At 50.2% G+C, this 19,241-nt stretch overlaps 1 protein-coding gene across 1 annotated transcript; it reads right to left on the bottom strand.

Annotated features, from left to right (window-relative positions):
- Positions 1 to 436: 436 nt before the first annotated feature.
- On the bottom strand, positions 437 to 17,668 carry ppm1da (protein phosphatase, Mg2+/Mn2+ dependent, 1Da). The gene is made up of 6 exons (XM_063031781.1): positions 17,045 to 17,668; positions 6,334 to 6,580; positions 5,947 to 6,071; positions 4,596 to 4,786; positions 3,868 to 4,107; positions 437 to 2,665 (listed from the first exon to the last, which is right to left on the bottom strand). The coding sequence occupies exons 1-6, from the start codon at positions 17,403 to 17,405 to the stop codon at positions 2,255 to 2,257; spliced, it is 1,575 nt and encodes a 524-aa protein (XP_062887851.1). The 5' UTR covers positions 17,406 to 17,668; the 3' UTR covers positions 437 to 2,254.
- Between the last annotated feature and the right edge of the window lie 1,573 nt (positions 17,669 to 19,241).

Genomic DNA, 19,241 nt, shown 5'->3' with positions numbered 1-19,241 from the left:
GTTTTCATCCTCAGTGCCTGCCAACCCAACATCCTTCCATAGGGATTGCTGGCCTTCAACCGCAGAGTGCAGTGACGTGGACACCGACCACCACTCCTGCCCGACTCTTAAATTAAGACTATAAACTTCCCCTCATCCCCATCACTAAATCTTAACCTGACCTTTAACCCTCCCCCCACTGTCCAAAAAGTCATCCCTATGAATCTAGAAAAAACACCTAAATCTGCGTAACAACCTCGACAGACATCGCAGCTTGTCGTCATCCCCTCAGCCTGTGATTGCACCTTCACACCCGCCCTCCACCCACAACATCGATGGCCCTGGCACGTTCAGCCTGCAGCTGAACAAGATGCACATACACCCACTCAAACGGGGCAGTCCTGCTTTGGAAACAATGGAGAGAAGCACAGTGACAATCAGACAATGGTACTGATAAGAGAGGCATCATTTTATTTAGCAAACAGTAGAATAACGAGAGACTAATACTTGGAAACAGAGCTTTCAAATATATATATATATATCTATACACATATATATATTAATACAAAATTAGTAAAACTCCCCTCTGTAAATGTAGCAGCACCATCAGTGTAAGGAGTTGGGGGTAAAACTCCCTCAGTGATAAACGAGGATTCAGCAAGTGGCACAAAAAGGGACCCCACAAGATTCATTTCCTCTTTGTCACCGCACCTTCATTAGGAAGATAAGCTCTGGATTAGGAACAGGAGGTGGTTTGTTCCGGGAATCAGTCAGGTCACGCAGAAACATGATTGCTTGGTCACCCCAGGAGGCCTGCAGCAAGTGACGAGGAGGGTTCAACAGCCCGGCCAGTTGGACAGTACGATCACAGGGAGGCCGCTTGGCTCACTCCCACCACCCTCCGGCGCCAGGTTGGCCAGTGATTGGTCAGACAGGAAGGGGCAGCGGTCCCACAGCCAGGCTGCATAGCAGTCACGGCAGATGGCTTACCATGGTTCCTGTGCCAGATGCACACACAAGGTTCCTGGGCATTTACTGACAGGGGATGTGTGCACAGACATGGCAGCAGTCAGACGTGCGCACACACACATCTCTCAAGCATGCAGGCACACATTCATGTACACACATGCACACACGCACATACACACATAGAATTCTACACACACGCACCCACCCACCCTTAATTAAACCAGAACAGTGCCGTATTGAAACCTCTGCCTGAAAAGACAAACTCTGGGAATGGCACACCAAAGAAATCTCAAACTGGTTAAAGACAGTCCCAGCCGATGAGCCTCACAAAGGAAGGCATGGGTACATAATGACCGCCCTGATGGTGAGTTCTCATGTCCCCAAGACCCACTGGCAATTGAGTTAAATATTTAATTTGCTGTGCAAAGATGACTGGCTTCCTGCAAAAATTGTGACTTAAGTATTGTTTATTTTTAAAACAGGAGTGAAGCAGAAAGGGGTTAAAACAGATTATCCATCAAATGAAAGGCTGGGGTTCAGGATCAGATGGGAGAGGGGAAGTGAGATGAGGGCTAACAGTTGACGGGAGGGCAACTCCCCACAACCCATCCCACACTGTCTCACATAATTCGGCAAATGGTCACAGTCAGTGGCAGGTGCGGTTCCTAACACAGAGGGGTAGCTGGGCCCAGGAGCTTTGGTTCGATGTCTGCAGGAGGCACTGCCTGCCCACCTGCCTGGTACATGGGTGGAATGGTGGAAGGAGCTGAACTCCATCGGCCGAGCTACTAGAGGAACCCTGTTCCCATCTCCGAGCTGAACCAAGCCGGGGAAGCAGAGACGACAGCTGGGCAGCCTCAAGACGACAAGGAACAGGGAGGGCGGCCAAATGAAGGCAATTCCTAATCATCGTAAGAGAAAGGAGGGTGGGAAGGAGGTGAGGGAGAGGGCAGCGGGTAGGTGAGAATGCGACAGCGTGGGACTGTAGAGGTACAAGGGAGAGTTGGAGGGAGGCAGGGAGGAGTGAGAGAGACTGAGCTGACAGTGGGAAGAGGAGTAAGAGAGAAGCTGAGGTAAAGCGAGGGGGGGAGGATGATGCTTGAACGAAGGGGGCAGGAGGGGAGGGATGGGGGAAATGGCGGAGGCGGGAGACAAAGTTCTGGAGGGAGTCTTGCCCCTTCACAAATCAACAGTACAAAGCCTCAGTGCTCTCGTGAATCATCTTGATTTTGATTCTCTGTACAGACTTTAAAATAATTATTTACCTTTCTCTCCCCCCACTGACCCCTGTCCCTCCCTCCAACCGTCAGCACACACAAATGGTCTTCCTGTGCTGGGGCAGAAGTGCATTCCTCAGGCGGCGCTGACCCCTCAGGCTCCTGCGGGTCACCGGTTTCTCCGAATGGCGTCGGCGAGTAGGGGTGGGGGCGGGGGCCGCAGCCGTGGCTCCTGCCGCACCCCCCACCGACCCGCGGCCACCCCTCCCCTTCAGTCTCTTGGCCGAGCCAGGTGCCGCCCCGTTCAGCTCCTCGAGTGTCCGCTTCAGCCCCCCGCCGCCGGCCTGAGGGCTCCAGCCCGGTACAGGCTCCCTCCCCCGATTCTCGATCGTCGTGGCGACCACAGGGGGCGGGCTCTCCCCACCACACCGGCTCTCTCTCCTTGCCAACACAGGAACAAAACCAGCACAGAACCAGGGCGGCGACAACTGGCCAGTGGCCTGCGGGCAGAGCACAGAAAATTAGAGAGGGGGAGAGGGGGTGCGTGGCGAACCGGTGCCACCCCACCCCGGGCACCAGCCAGCAGAACATCCCTGTCCCCACCCCTTGGGACCAGGAGGGGTGACAGTGTGGAGGGGTGGAGTGCAAGGTGAAGAGGGAGGGCAGGTATGTAGAGGGGGTGGTGATGGTATAGCAAGGAGGGTGGGAGGTGTAGGGGTGAGAGGAGAAGTGGGGAGGGAGGGAGGAGTATCGGCAGGGTAGGAGGGGAGATGAGGATCAAGTGTGGTTGAAGGTGAAAGGAACAGAAGGAGGGGGAAATGGTATGGTGAGAAGAGACTGTATGACCAGGGCGTGAGGGGACAGATACGAGGCGAGGGAGGGAGAGCAGAGTGCATTGCAAAGGCAGGAACCACACTCGGTGTCTAGGTGTTGGGTGGGGAGGGGATCAGAAGCCAGCTGCCTGTGCCACACTCTTCCCCCCACCCCGCCTCCACTGAACACTCTGCTCCCTCTTACCCCCCCCACCCTACTCCGATCCCCTCCCCCTACCCACCCACCCCTCCCCTCCTGAATCCACCCTCCTAACTGGCTCCACATCTAACTCAGGACTTGTCGTCCAGCTAAACGTGAAGCCCGGGCCATTTGATGGTGACAGACATCACATAACACACCCCTCCCCTTCGGTCTGCAGGGACAAGGGGTGGACAGGAGGGTGTTCAGGCAGGGCCCATAGGGTGTAAAACTGCCGCGGGAGGTGGGATTGGGCAGTGGGTTGAAGCCCTTTATCAGGACCTGAGGGGTCGACTGCGCATTCCCCTCCACGGACACTGCCTGTCCTGCCAAGTTCCTCCAACACACGACCTCCACCTCTCTTCAGGACATAGGCGTGGGTGGTGGGTTCAGCTGACAGGGGGTTTGAGGTGGAGCCACAGTTATGGGGAGGAGGTGAAGTGCCCTGGTGCAGGGAGCAGGGGTGGTTTCGAGGGTTTTCCCCAGATGGTGGGGGTTGGGGGGAAAGAGGAGAGTTAGTTTCCTCATTATCCCTGCTCCCCCCAGATATACTTACAGCGCTGGGAAGTGGAGTTGGGAGGGGGCATCCTGTGAGGAGGGGTGGGACAAGGGTGAGTTTCCCAGTGCTGGAGTTTCGACAGTGGGAGGGTCATGGCACAGAATTGTGATCTCTTCCGCTCCGCGGACGTACCTTCAGTGGGGAGGAGACACACGGTGACGGTGTCCGCGTCCGGCTGTCTTCGGTGCGGTGGGGGAGTCCCCGGTGCAGCTCGAGCCGCAGCTCTTCAGGGCCAAGGGGCCGGCAGTCGTGAGCAGGCGGCTCGATGCAGATCACCACGGCGCTGGTATTGTCGGCCCTCAGCATCCGCTGTCGCCACCGGCCCAGCGCCCGGTTCACCAGGAGCCTGGCACTTGCCGGTCCAGACTCCTCCTGCCAGGTACACAGAGCAAAGGATTTATTTTACTTCATTTAGAGATAAAGTAACCTACTCCTTGGCCCCAGCTGGGATTAGCCCGCAAATATCGGCATGCTTCCAACAGCGTGACCACCATTAGAGATACAGGCAGAACAGATCCTTCAGCCCAATGAGCCACACTGCTTAGTAACCCGGCTATCTACCCTGGCCTAATCACACGACAATTTACAACGACCAATTAACCTACTCATGAGTACGTCTTTGGATTGTGGGAGGAAACCAGAGCACCTGGAGGAAATTACATGGTCACAGGGAGAGCATAAAAAACTCCTTAGCGAGTTGAAACTGCAAACTGGAATTGAACTTTGAACTCTGACCTCCCCGAGCAGTAACCAATACACTACCATGCACCTTTAACATTAATCTTACGTTCAGCACTAACCACAAAGGTAGGGGTGGGTTAAGAAGATGGTTAGGGTGGGAGGATAGCCTGATGTCTCACCAGTAATCGTTTCCTGTCCTCGTTGTCATGGCAGATGGTGACAGCATCCTGAGCGGGGATCATGTTCCACAGCCCGTCAGAGCCGAGGATAATGTACCTGTGGTCTCGGCAGTTGATGGTGTGAACACTTGTGTCCGGTTCTGGTGAGACCACAAACTCACCGCTGTAGAAGTCATAACTCCACAGGTCCCCTGTGGGAACAGACTAGGAAACTGAAATGATTGGCCAGGCACAGCTCTTCACCAAGCCCACCAGTATTTAAACATAAAATCAATTTGGTGACAAATTTCTACAGATATACTCTGGAGAACATTCTAACTGGTTGCATCACCGTCTGGTATGGAGGGACAACTGCACCAGATTGGAAAAAGCGTAATGTTGCAAACTCAACCAGCTCCATCACAGGCACAAGGCGATGCCTCAAACAGGCAGCATCCATCATTAAGGACCCCCACCACCCAGGACATGCCCTCTTCTCATTGCTACCATCAAGGAGCCTGAAAACAGAGACGCAACATTTCAGGAACAGCTTCTTTCTCACTGCCATCAGATTTCTGAGTGGACAATAAACCCATATACAATACCTCCTAAATTTTTTTTTGTTTTGTTTTGCAATTAATTTTTAATATTTATTTCTTATTTTAATTTATTGCTGTCATTATTCCTCCTGGCACCTTGTGGCGCATCGGGCGACAATTTTGCTGTTTCTTTAGCATTTTGTCTGTTTTTTCTTGAAGCCGAGTTGCTAGCTCGATGCTCAACCCAGCACAGAGTCGAACCTGGGATCACTTGCCTCGAAGTCCATGCACCCACCCCTCTGTTAAAAAAACTACCTCTAACATCCTCCTATTCTTTCCTCCAATCACCTTAAATTATGCCCCTCATATTAACCATTTCTGTCCTAGGAAAATATCGCTGGCTGTCCATTCCATCTGTGCCTCTAATCAGTTTATTATCATTGCATATATCAAGAAACAGTGAATTTGCACACCACCCTGACAGATCATGGCAAACAGAATTGCATCAGAGGTAGAAGAAAGAGAACAGAACATAGAGTCAGAGTTACAGTTAGAGAAGATGCAGTGCAGGTAGGCAAAGAGTAAGAGACACGACGAGGTGGACTGGGAGATCTGGAGTGTACCAGATGGGTACAGTGTGGCGAAGTACAACAGAGCCATGTAGGGCCAAGGACCTGCTTCCACACTCTGACTCTGTGACCCCAGAGTCAGGTTACCGGCAAGCAACAGTGGCTTTGGAGAGAAGGGAAGGAGGCTGTAAAAACTGCCAAGCAAATGACCCTCCCCATCCCGCCCCTCGGTCTCCTCCAGGAGGACTGCACCCAGTAACTTACCCAGTGCCCGGGCCACTGCGAGGAAGGGGATCTGGTCAATAATGGTGCTCCTCCGCACAGGGCCGTTGTGGGTGAGTCGGGGCCTCTTCCACACCACACGATTCACTCCCGACTTGTTAATGACACTGCGGAGGGGATGGGCCGGCATTAAACAAAGACTGCACACGGACTTGGAGGGAGGGGGGGAGAGAGAGATGGTGGGGAGGAGGCAGGGAAATTTTAGGGAGAAAGGAGGGGAGAGGGGGCAGGTGTGGAGAGATTTAGGGGTAGGGGGACAGACAGTACTGGTGGATGGGAGAGTTTGTGTAAGCCCAACCCCCAGCCCACCTACGGTTAAATTCCCTCCACCCTCAGCAATCTGCCCAGTGATGCCCTCAGCCCAGTTACCTGCCGCCAAGCCCCTCAATCCTCTCCTTCTCCTTGGGAAGTTCAGGCTTGTGATCCTGTGTCACCTCCAGGGCCTGGACGGTGCCCTCACTCTGGCCCTGACCCAGGGCTGGGCTGTCCTGTGCCCCCAGCACTACACCAGAGTCACCCACGTGTGCTACGTACATCTTGTCCCGGCAGATGATGACAACGCTGGCGGTGGTGCCTGAGGTGCTGGGCAGACCGGTCAGGGTCTTTGGCCAGTCAGCTGCAAGGGGAAAGACAGAGAGTGATGAGGGGCTGAATTCCTGCTGCTGGTCCAGACAGACAAGCTGTGAGGTCCCAACCGTCCGCATCCCCATGAGTGAGTGAGACAAACAGAAAGACACACAGTCTGCTGTGTAAGAGAGAGAGAGCAACAGAGACACAAAAATGTGTGAGTGTGTAGGTTCCCAGATAGCAGAGAAGTGGGTCTTTCCACACAACTTATGAGAGGGGGAAGAGTGTGTGTTTGTGAGACAGAAGGACAGAATGAGAGGAGAGAGCTGGGGGTGGGGGGAGAGGAAGAGGGAGAGATGGACAGAGAGAGAAAGACACACACACACACTGGAACCACAAGTCCACACAGTGCCTGCCCACACTCCCCAACACCTTTCATGGAGGAGAGCCTACTGTTACAGCTCCAGCTCCAGGGCAGGCTGAGGCCGTGGACAACAGCACCACAGGCAAGCCTACAGCTCCAGAGGTGCATATCTCTCCCATCTCTCCTCCCAGGTCAGTTCCAGAAGAGATAGCACAGAAAGCCATTCTGACACAATGCTGGGGTAGCCCTGTCATCTCCAGTGGAAGGAAACCATTCCAGATTCACTCTCTGGAGGTGGCAACTCTCCCAGTATCCTGTGATAATGTACAGTTGCAAGAAAAAGTTTGTGAACCCAGGCTTTCTGCAAATAATTGCAAATGGTTCACCAACTTTTCTTGCAACTGTATAACTAATGAGCCTAAAAAACAGATTGTCTGCACAGTCCCATCACTATTCTCCATGGGATCAGGCTAACACACATCTCCACGGAGACCGTGCCTCGGTTGCCTGCCTGAGGATAGCTGGGATGGTTTCAGGATGTCTGCCCCAAAAAAAAAATCGCAAAAGTAGTGCGATGACTGGTGCATGACAGATGACAGGAACCTCCCGGCTCACACATCCTGCCGAGATCGTTGGGATTACATTACTCCTCAGAACCAACATGGAATCCCGTGACTCTACAATTGCTCAGTAGCCCACTCAGACAGTGCTGAGAACGGGAAGGGAGAGACAGACAGGGTGAGCATTAACCCAGACCTGCATGGAGAATCTCATAACAGTGGTATGTATAGTGCCCCAGTGTTACACAGTGACAGACCCGGTACCGTACCCCGGTGTCCGACAGTGACAGAGACACGTCCCCACCGGTACCATAGCCCGGTGTAATACAGTGACTTCCTATCCCCACAGGTACTGTACCCTGTGTTAAATAGTGACACACCCATCCCCAACCAGTACTGTACCCCGGTGTTATACAGTGACAAACCCGTCCCCACTGGTGCCGTACCCCAGTGTTATGCAGTGACGGATCCGTCCCCACTGGCACTGTACCCCGGTGTTATACAGTGAGACCCGTTCCTACCGGTACCGTACCCCGGTGTTAAACAGTGACAGACCCATCCCCACCGGTACCGTACCCCGGTGTTATACAGTGACAGACCCATCCCCACCGGTACCGTACCCCAGTGTTATACAGTGAGACCCATCCCCACCGGTACCGTACCCCGGTGTTATACATGGACAGACCCATGCCCACCGGTACCGTACCCCGGTGTTATACAATGAGACCCATCCCCACCGGTACCATACCCCGGTGTTGTACACGGACAGACCCATCCCCAATGGTACCGTACCCCGGTGTTATACACTGACAGACCCGTACCCTGGTGTTGTACAGTGACAGACCCATCCCCACCGGTACCGTACCCCGGTGTTATACAGTGAGACCCATCCCCACCGGTACCATACCCCGGTGTTGTACACGGACAGACCCATCCCCAACAGTACCATACCCCGGTGTTATGCACTGACAGACCAATACCCCGGTGTTACACAGTGACAGACCCGTCCCCACCGGTACCATACCCCAGTGTTATACAGTGACAGACCCGTCCCCACCGGTACCATACCCACCCAGCCCTCAAATTCACTTGGTCTATCTCGGACACTTCTCTCGATGTCTTGGTCTCCATCTCTGGAGACAGACAGTCCATTGACATCTTCTACAAGCCCATTGACTCTCATAACTACCTCGACTATACCTCTTCCCACCCCGCCACATGCAAAAATGCCATTCCCTATTCCCAGTTCCTCTGCCTCCGCCACATCTGCTCCAAGGATGAGGCTTTCCGTTCCAGGACATCTCAAATGTCCTCTTTCTTTAAGGATCGTGGTTTCCCTTCTACCGTCATCAATGATGCCCTCACCCACATCTCCTCCATTTCCTGCACTTCGGCCCTCACCCCATCCTCCCGCCACCACAACAGGGACAGAGTTCCCCTTGACCTTACCTACCACCCCACTAGCCTCCAGATCCAACACATTATCCTCCGCAACTTCCACCACCTTCAACAGGATCCCACCACTAAGCACATCTTTCCCTCTCCACCCCTCTCCGCTTTCCGCAGGAATCGTTCCCTTGCGACTCCCTGGTCCACACGTCCATCCCCACTGATCTCCCACCCGGCACTTATCCCTGTAAGCGTAAGTGCTACACCTGTCCCTACACCTCCTCTCTTGCCACCATTCAGGGCCCCAAACAGTCCTTCCAGGTGAGGCAACACTTCATTTGTGAGTCTGTTGGGGTCACCTATTGCATCCGGTGCTCCCTGTGCGGCCTCCTCTACATCGGTGAAACCCGACGCAGATTGGGGGACCGCTTCGTTGAGCGCCTCCACTCCGTCCACCAAAACAGACAGGATCTCCCGGTTGCCACCCACTTCAACTCTGCTTCCCACTCCCATTCAGATATGTCCATACATGGCCTCCTCTACTGCCATGATGAGGCTAAACTCAGGTCGGAGGAGCAACACCTCATATACCGTCTAGGTAGTCTCCAGCCCCTTGGTATGAACATAGAATCTCCAACTTCCGGTAATTCCCTCCCCCTCCCTTCCTCTATCCCTATTTCACTCTACCCCCTCCCCCAGCTCCCTCATGGTTCCACCTCCTTCTTCTACTTCCCATTGTTTTCAGGGCTGTGATGTCAATGCTTCCCCTCCCCCACCCCTTTGTCTTTCAAATTACTGGTCTTTCAACTGAAGCTACAAGCATTCTTCAAATCCTTCCCCATCTTTCATTCTTCAGTCCTGACGAAGGGTTCCGGCCCGAAATGTCGACTCATCGTTTCTGACTGATGCTGCCCGACCTGCTGAGTTCATCCAGCGTACTGAAAGTGTTGCTTTGATCACAGCATCTGCAGATTATTTTGTGTTTACGGTGCTGTATCCTGATTTTATACCGTGACAGACCAGTACCCACTGATACTGTATCGATCCAATACCCGGTTTCTCGTTCATCCATGCTCTGGGACAACTGGATTTTAGTAGGACCATGGACCTGCTGTGGTTACAAATCTTCATACCTTATTGTTTCAGGAAAATGTTGTACTCCAGTCCAGATGATCACTACACAGCTGAGAAACCAGGCCCATTCCTACCTCCCCCCACCTGAATCTCTCTCTTGGTCAAGTCCACCTGCTAGCTACTGATACCCATCTCCAATCTGCTAATCAGAATCAGGATTATTATCACTGACAGATGTGTTGCCTTGAACCAGTATTAAAGTTACAACAAGAAATGTAAAAATATAAACAAGTCATGCAAAAAGACAGCAAACTGGTGAGCTGGTGTTCAGAAATCTGACGGCAGCGGGGAAGCTGTGTGGATGGTGATGGATGCTGGCTTCTTGAGACATCGCCTTTTGAAGGTGCCAGCGATGGTGGAGTGGCAAGTGCCCATGTCAAAGCTGGCTGAATTTACAACCCTCTGCAGCTTTTTCTGACCCTGTGCAGTGGATCTTCCATAGCAGACGGTGATGCCCTTCACGGTACATATGTGGAAATTTGGTGACATGTGGAATGAGTTCCTAGAGGAAGTGATGGATTCTCGATGTGGGTTCTATTTCAACATTTAAAAGAGGCTATGGGATAAGTACATGGACAGGAGAGGTACGGAGGGCTATGGTCTGGGTGCAGGTTGATGAGACTAGGCAGAATAACAGTTCAGCATAGACTAGATGGGCCAAAAGGTCAGTTTCTGTGCTGTACCAAATCTCCTCAAACTCTTAATGAAATACAATCGGTAGGATGCCTTTTTCATGAATATATTGTGCCCATTTTAGATCTTGAAGCTGCTCACTGAGGCTGGTTTGTGTTCTCACAACTTCCTTAGTCTTACTGACATTGAGTGCAAGATTAATAATTCTGCAATCACCTCAAGTCCATGGCTGCTTCCTTTCTGTGGAAACAACTTCTGCTCATAACCCTCAGTCCACGCTATTCTGTAGACCTCTCCCGTTCTCAATCTTCTCCGGTGCTACACCCACTAAAATTCCACACTTCCAGGAATACTCAGGCAAATTTTCACTTGCCTCCTGATTGCAGGAACAAGATGCTAGACACCAGCTTGAACAGGTGGCCCACTCGACTGGACACCTTAGCAACTACCCTAAACATTCATCCAGCTCATGTACGAAATTCACAGCAATAGCTCTACCCACAATCTTTCATTGCCAATGGTAACACAGACAGCAAGCATTAACATTCCTTCAACATGGTTGGGTCTAAATCCTGGACCCCACCTCAGGCAAGGTTGGAGTGTCCTCAAGATCTTACCCCAGTTCTGAAAACCTCTTTTACCTTTCTCTACTCTCCCTTAGATACAAAATGAAGGGGCAAGAACAGTAGTCATCATGATCATTATGTGCCAAGTCGTATGCCGTGTCTTCCATGACCATGATTGTTCTCGGCAAATTTTTTTTCGACAGAAGTGGTTTGCCATTGCCTCCTTTTGGACAGTGTCTTTACAAGATGGGTAACCCCAGCCATTATCAATACTCTTCAGAGATTGTCTGCCTGGCATCAGTGGTTGTATAACCAGGACTTGTGATATACATTGGCATTCAAAAGTTTGGGCACGCCGGTCAAAATTTCTGTTACTGTGAATAGCTAAGCGAGTAAAAGATGACCTGATTTCTAAAAGGCATAAAGTTAAAGATGACACGTTTCTTTGATATTTTAAGCAAGATTACTTTTTAATTTCCATCTTTTACAGTTTCAAAATAAAAAAGGAAAAGGGTCCAAAGCAAAAGTTTGGGCACTCTGCATGGTCAGTACTTAGTAACACGCCGTTTGGCAAGTATTACAGCTTGCAAACGCTTTCTGTAGCCAGCTGAGAGTCTTTCAATTCTTGTTTGGGGGATTTTCGCCCATTCTGCCTTGCAAAAGACTTCTAGTTCTGTGAGATTCTTGGGCCGTCTTGCATGCACTGCTCTTTTGATGTCTGTCCACAGATTCTCGATGATGTTTAGGTCAGGGACTGTGAGGGCCATGGCAAAACCTTCAGCTTGCGCCTCTTGAGGTAGTCCATTGTGGATTTTGAGGTGTGTTTAGGATCATTATCCTGTTGTAGAAGCCATCCTCTTTCCATCTTTGGCTTTTTTTTTTACAGACGGTGTGATGTTTGCTTCCAGAATTTGCTGGTATTTAATTGAATTCATTCTTCCTTCTACCAGTGAAATGTTCCCTGTGCCACCGGCTGCAACACAAGCCCAAAGCATGATAGATCCACCCCCGTGCTTAACAGTTGGAAAGATGTTCTTTTCATGAAATTCTGCACCCTTTTTTCTTCAAACATACCTTTGCTCATTACGGCCAAAGAGTTCTATTTTAAACACAAAATAATCTGCAGATGCTGTAAAAGATCAAAGCAACACTTTCAGTATGCTGGATGAGCTCAGCAGGTCGGGCAGCATCAGTCAGAAACGATGAGTCAACGTTTCAGGCCGGAACCCTTCATCAGGACTGAAGAAGGAAAGATGGGGAAGGATTTGAAGAATCCTTGTAGCGTCAGTTGAAAGACCAGTAATTTGAAAGACAGAGGGGTGGGGGAGGGGAAGCATTGATGTCATAGCCCTGAAAACAATGGGTAGTAGAAAAAGGAGGCGGAACCATGAGGGAGCTGGGGGAGGGGGTAGAGTGAAATAGGGATAGAGGAAGGGAGGGGGGGGGAATTACCGGAAGTTGGAGAATTCTATGTTCATACCAAGGGGCTGGAGACTACCTAGACGGTATATGAGGTAATTCTCTCCCCCTCCCTTCCTCTATCCCTATTTCACTCTACCCCCTCTCCCAGCTCCCTCATGGTTCCGCCTCCTTCTTCTACTACCCATTGTTTTCAGGGCTATGACGTCAATGCTTCCCCTCCCCCACCCCTCTGTCTTTCAAATTACTGGTCTTTCAACTGACGCTACAAGCATTCTTCAAATCCTTCCCCATCTTTCATTCTTCAGTCCTGACGAAGGGTTCCAGCCTGAAACGTCGACTCATTGTTTCTGACTGATGCTGCCCGACCTGCTAAGTTCTATTTTAACTTCATCAGTCCATAGGACTTGTTTCCAAAATGCATCAGGCTTGTTTAGATGTTCCTTTGCAAACTTCTGACGCTGAATTTTGAGGTGAGGACACAGGAAAGGTTTTCTTCTGATGACTCTTCCATGAAGGTCATATTTGTGCAGGTGTCGCTGCACGTAGAACAGTGCACCACCACTCCAGCATCTGCTAAATCTTCCTGAAGGTCTTTTGCAGTCAAATGAGGGTTCTGATTTACCTTTCTAGCAATCCTACAAGCAGTTCTCTCGGAAAGTTTTCTTGGTCTTCCAGACCTCAGCTTACCCTCCACCGTTCCTGTTAACTGCCATTTCTTAATTACATTACAAACTGAGGAAACAGCTACCTGAAAACGCTTTGTTATCTTCTTATAGCCTTCTCCTGCTTTGTGGGCATCAGTTATTTTAATTTTCAGAGTGCTAGGCAGCTACTTAGAGGAGCTCATGACGGCTGATTGTTGGGACATGGTTTGAGGAGTCAGGGTATTTATAAAGCTTTGAAATTTGCATCACCTGGCCTTTCCTAATGATGACTGTGAACAAGCCGTAGCCCTAACAAGCTATATCAGGTCTGAGACCTTGGTAAAAGTTATCTGAGAGCTCAAATCTCTTGGGGTGCCCAAACTTTTGCATGGTGCTCCTTTCCTTTATTCCACTCTAAAATTGTACAAAACAAAAATAATACACTAATCTTGCTTAAAATGTTGAAAATAATGTTTCATCTTTAACTTTATGACTTTTGGAGATCAGTTCATCTTCTACTTACTTAACTATTCACAGTAACAGAAATTTTGACCGGGGTGCCCAAACTTTTGCATGCCACTGTACACCAGCTGCTCCCATGGCGTCACATGGCCCTGACTGGGGCTAAGCAGGTGCCCAAGGGTGACCTGCAGCTAGTGGTGGGAAGAAACACTTTACTCCGTCTTTGGTAGACATATCCCCACCCTAACTACCCGAAGTACAGTAGTAGCATGTTACAAAACCCAGAATGGTATTTTATACTACCTTATCACCCAGAAGCCTTGATCTCTATAGAGGTAGATCATCTCATATTCTATTTTGGTAGTGTAAACCTGATGGTATGAATATCAATTTCTCCTTCCAGTAAAAATAATTTTTCCCTCCCCCTCCCCTCTTCCCCAATCTGGCCCTTTACCTCTTCTCGAGTGCCTATCACTTCCTCCTCTTTCCCTTTCTCCTATGGTCCACTATCCTCTCCTAAGATTCCTTTCCTCTCCAGCCCTTTACATTCCCCACCTATCTGGCTTCCTCTATCACCTTCCAGCTAGCTTCCGTCACCCCCACCCCAACATTTTCTGCCGTCTTCCCCCTTCCCTTCCAGCCCGAAACGTTGACCATTTATTCATTTCCAATAGCTGCTGCCTGACCTGCTGAGTTCCTCCAGCTCTGGATTTCCAGCATCTGTGGACTTTCTCATGTTTATGGAATATCTTGACTGGTTGGATCGCAGCCTAGTATGGAAACACCAAGACCTAGAAACGTTAAAGTCTACAGCCCAGTCCATCAGAGGCAAAACCCTCCCTTTCAGTGACTATGTATGTAAGCAGTGCTGCCACAAGAAAGGACCCTCATCATCCTCGCCACGTTCTCCTCTTTCTGCTGCCATCAGGCAGGGGGTACAGAAGCCTGGGGCAGTTCAGGAACAAAAATCAGGCTCCTGAATCGGTGTGGACAACATCACCCACCTCAACGCTGATCTGATTCCACAACCTATGGATTCACTTTCAAGGACTCAGTATTATTTCTTTTTCTTTTAAATTGTTTGCACAGTTTCTCTTCTTTAGCACATTGTCAGTTGTTGTTTATGTACAGTTTTTCAGTCCATTGTACTCTATTTTCTTGTGAATGCCTGCAAGGAAGCAAATCTGAAGGTAGTATATGGTGACATGCATACTTTGAACTGCTGCCCCACAGGGAATTTATATTCAGTTTAGTAAATAAAGCTGGAATACAGAATGTTACATGAAAATCAGGCAGCATCTGTCAGCTGAGGTTTGATCAGACCACAGTCGGGTATACTATGAGCAGTTTTGAACCCCATATCTAAGAAAAGATGTGCTAACATTAGAGAGGGTCCAAATGAGGTTTATGAATATTATTCCAGGAATAAAAGGGTTAACATATGCTGAGCATTTGATGGCTTTGGGCCCTTTATTCACTGGCGTGTAGAAGAATAAGGGGGGAATCTCATGAAAAATATCAAATATTGAAAGGCCTGGACAGAGTGATGTGGAGAGGATGTTTCCTATAGTGGGGGAGTTTAGGAGTCTGTGGGACCTGACTGTGTATGAGTATTGGAGATGTCCAGAGGTTCACAGAAATTATCCTACAAACGTATGAGGAGCGTTTGACTGCTCTGGGCCTGTATTTGCTGGAGTTTTAAAAAAAATAAAGGCGGTATCTCATTGAAACCTACCAAATATTGAAAAGCCTGAATAGAGTGGACATGAAGAGGATGTATCCAACGTGAGTATTTAGGACCAGAGGGCACAGCCTTGGAATAGAAGAATGCTCCTTTAGAACAGAGATAATGAAGAATTTCTTTAGGCAGAAGATGGTATTAGTTACCACAAACGCCTGAGTTTTGTATATATCTAAAGCAGAGGCTGATAGGTAGTTAAATAGTGTGGGCATCAAAAGATTACGGGATGAAGGCAGGGGAATGAGGATGAGAGAGAAAATAAATCAGCCATGTGCAAAATCGATGGACTAATTCTGGTTCCAGGTCCTTCAAATGTTCAGCCAAGTACCTTAAAAGTATGTAGCTGATTTCCATCCCCCTCACCAACTACTCTCTGGAGATTTCAACCTTGCTCGTGAGTAATTTTTTTTCCACCAGGGATACAAGTCATTCTTAAGTCACCCTATCGACAGCTTTCGCAATTCCCCAGACAGAATATGTTTCTTCACTTCCCTGTCCATCAAGGCGATCCTGGACCTCTAAATAGCTTCGCCCATTCCCACTCCACGAATGTCAGTCCCAGGGCAAGGATTTCCCCAACTGTTGCAACTCGCCGTCGCCTAGCAGCGGCATCTCACATGCTCGCGCCATTACGTCACCGCGCGCGGCCCCATTGGACAATTCAGGCCACCACCCTTCCAACGGCAAGCCGGTTCATTGGTCAAAAGGACTGTCAGTCTCGTTGACACGTCCACGCCCACTGCGCGAACGGTTTTGAAGGTGCATCAACGTTCGATCAGATGTGTACCCTACTGAGGGGCCCTGGTCAGTGGTTAATATCCATCACGAGTATCTCAGACCAGAAATGACCCCTCCAACACCTCAACACTATTATACTTCCAAACGAGCCACCCTGCCACAACCTCAATGATTTGAAACTGCGCTCTCGTACCTTAACCCCATTAACTTTAATTAATTCTAGTATCTATCAGATGCGACTCCGTCTAACAACAGATTACGAATAATTCCCAATTTTTAAATCTTTAATCATATGATTAAACGATAACACTGAAAACTGTTGTACTTTAATTTAAATCTAATCGTGAAGGTCAAGTTGATTTCACCGCCGTTTTGAAAGCTTTGGCGCCTTCAAAATCAACCGCCACATTTGAATGGCGAGACCTGCCTGCCAGCGAATCATAGTCAGAAAATAGGTGCGATGGACACCCGAGCAAGGCATGAGCGGGAGAATTAAAAACCTTGAGCCCCCTGATCACGGTTGCCGGCTGAATGCTGTTAATTCTAAAGACATAACACGGACGCCACTGAACAGCGTTGAAGACAAACGTCAAGAAACATCCCCGAAACGAGTAGAACTTCCGATCGGTTTTAATTTACAATACCCCCCCCCACTCCCAGCTCCCGTCCACCACTACCCCACTCCGCCCGTCAATAAATAACTCAAACCCCAGGCCTGCTCCAAACTTCATCGGGGCCGATGAAGAGGCTGGGGTGAGTTCGAAGCCATCGTTACAGGGGCCGAGGCCGTTTGATACAGATTAAACTATAACCGAACGCGGCCTGGGCCGCCGGTTCCCTTCCCCGGCTCTGGAACTTACGGAGCTTCTTCCACATAGCGTAGTGACAGGCGATGAAGCCCTTGCGGATGGCCGCACGGAACTCCTCGGGATCCTCGGACAAGAAGCCGCGCTGCTTTTTGATGCACTTCCAGAGGTTGTCGCGAGCAAACACCGCCGCTTCTCGCCCGCCGTGACCGTCAAACACGGCGAAAAAGGCTACTCCGGGCCGGCGCCGGTGTCGCGGGCCCTGCACCCCGCCGTCTTCCTCCTCGCCACTCTCGGCTTCCCCGGGCTCGGGTTCGGGCTCGATCACCACCTGGGTCACGTCCTCCATGTACTTCCTGCCACCCTGGTCCGAGTGCACGCTGACCCGCAGCGAGAACAGACTCTGGGCCGCCATCCCCGCGGTGCCGCCGCCTCTCCGCCGCCGCCGGGTTATTGTTTACCTCCAGGGCTGTTTGGGCATGCCCGGAACGTCGCCAGACACGTCAGCACGCACGGTTTCGTCAGCGCACGTACACGTACGGACACTCGCCCCAGTTAACCGGCTGCCTGCGTCACCACGCAAAATATTACGTCACCCGCATCTGGCGTCACTATCCCGCTTGTTTTACGCCATCGCCAGCCTAAATGTTAAAAATACTTGAGCGGAACAGCTTACGCCGTAGCCTACGCCGTTGTAGCATTTATACTTGTGCGTTACTGTGTCTGCGTCGCTCTGCATTTCACCGCTAAAACGCTAGTTGGCGCCGGGGTTTCTATGCCACTGTGTTGAGCTCCCTACACTACTCCCTTGTCCATTCGTCCCCCCCATCCCTCCCCACTGATCTCCCTCCTGGCACTTATCCGTGTAAGCGGAACAAGTGCTACACATGCCCTTACACTTCCTCCCTTACCACCATTCAGGGCCCCAAACAGTCCTTCCAGGTGAGGCGACAGTTCACCTGTGAGTCGGCTGGGGTGATATACTGCATCCGGTGCTCCCGATGTGGCCTTCTATATATTGGCGAGACCCGACACAGACTGGGAGACCACTTTGCTGAACACCTACGCTCTGTCCGCCAGAGAAAGCAGGATCTCCCAGTGGCCACATATTTTAATTCCACATCCCATTCCCATTCTGATATGTCTATGCATGGTCTCCTCTACTGTAAAGATGAAGCCACACTCAGGTTGGAGGAACAACACCTTATATTCCGTCTCGGTAGCCTTCAACCTGATGGCATGAACATTGACTTCTCAAACTTCCGCTAGTGCCCCACCTCCCCCTCGTACCCCATCTGTTATATATTTATCTACACACATTCTTTTTCTCTCTCTCCTTTTACTCCCTCTGTCTCTCTCAATATACCCCTTGCCCATCCTCTGGATTTATCCCCTGCCCTTGTCTTTCTCCCCGGACCTCCTGTCCCATGATCCTCTCATATCCCTTTTGCCAATCAACTGTCCAGCTCTTGGCTCCATCCCTCCCCCTCCTGTCTTCTCCTATCATTTTGGATCTCCCCCTCCCCCTCCCACTTTCAAATCTCTTACTAGCTCTTCTTTCAGTCAGTCCTGATGAAGGTTCTCGGTCTAAAATGTCAACTGTACCTCTTCCTAGAGAAGCTGCCTGGCCTGCTGCATTCACCAGCAACCTTTTTGTGTGTTGCTTGAGTTTCTTCGTGTTGAGTTTACTCAAACTTCAAATAATGGCAACTGAATCTGAAGGAGGGTGAATTTTCTGTGCTTGTCTGGCCACTGAGAGACATGGACAAGGAAATGAATTTCGAATATTTTCGGTGTCAGCAGGTAGATTTGACGATTTGGTTCATCGTCTCCAACCATTTATTTCACATCAGTGTATGCACAGTATACTCAGAGACTGGCAATCACCATTTCGAGTTTCAGCATCAGGTGGAAGTCGACAGGCTGTAGCAGCTAGCTACAAACTGGCATCAAGCACAGGGTCCTTCATAATTTCAGAGTTCTGTAAAGCTTTATGGAAAGCATTGCAGCCGGAGTTCCTTCCCTGCCCTTCAGTCGCCTAATGGCTAGCAATTGCAGCGTAGAAGGAAATGCGATGCTACCAAACGGACCAATCACAGTTGTTGCAGCCTGCGACGCCGCGATGCATAGTTACATTTTGGGAGAGGTGCATGTTAGGCTACGGCGTAGGGTACAGCGCTACGCAGTACCTACGGCGTACATTTGACGCACAAGTATAAATCAGTCTTAAGATGGCGTCATTATGCACAGA

This window comes from Mobula hypostoma, chromosome 23, assembly GCF_963921235.1.
Source record: "Mobula hypostoma chromosome 23, sMobHyp1.1, whole genome shotgun sequence".
Lineage (NCBI taxonomy): Eukaryota > Metazoa > Chordata > Chondrichthyes > Myliobatiformes > Myliobatidae > Mobula > Mobula hypostoma.
This window is presented reverse-complemented; position numbering and strand designations above follow the sequence as displayed.

Coding starts and splice junctions, on each gene's coding strand:
- ppm1da (XM_063031781.1), bottom strand. CDS start 17,405: ATGGCGGCCCAGAGTCTGTTCTCGCTGCGGGTCAGCGTGCACTCGGAC. Junction 6,581..17,044: donor CGCTATGTGGAAGAAGCTCC/GTAAGTTCCAGA, acceptor TTCCCCTTGCAG/CTGACTGGCCAAAGACCCTG. Junction 4,108..4,595: donor AGGACAGGAAACGATTACTG/GTGAGACATCAG, acceptor TGTACCTGGCAG/GAGGAGTCTGGACCGGCAAG.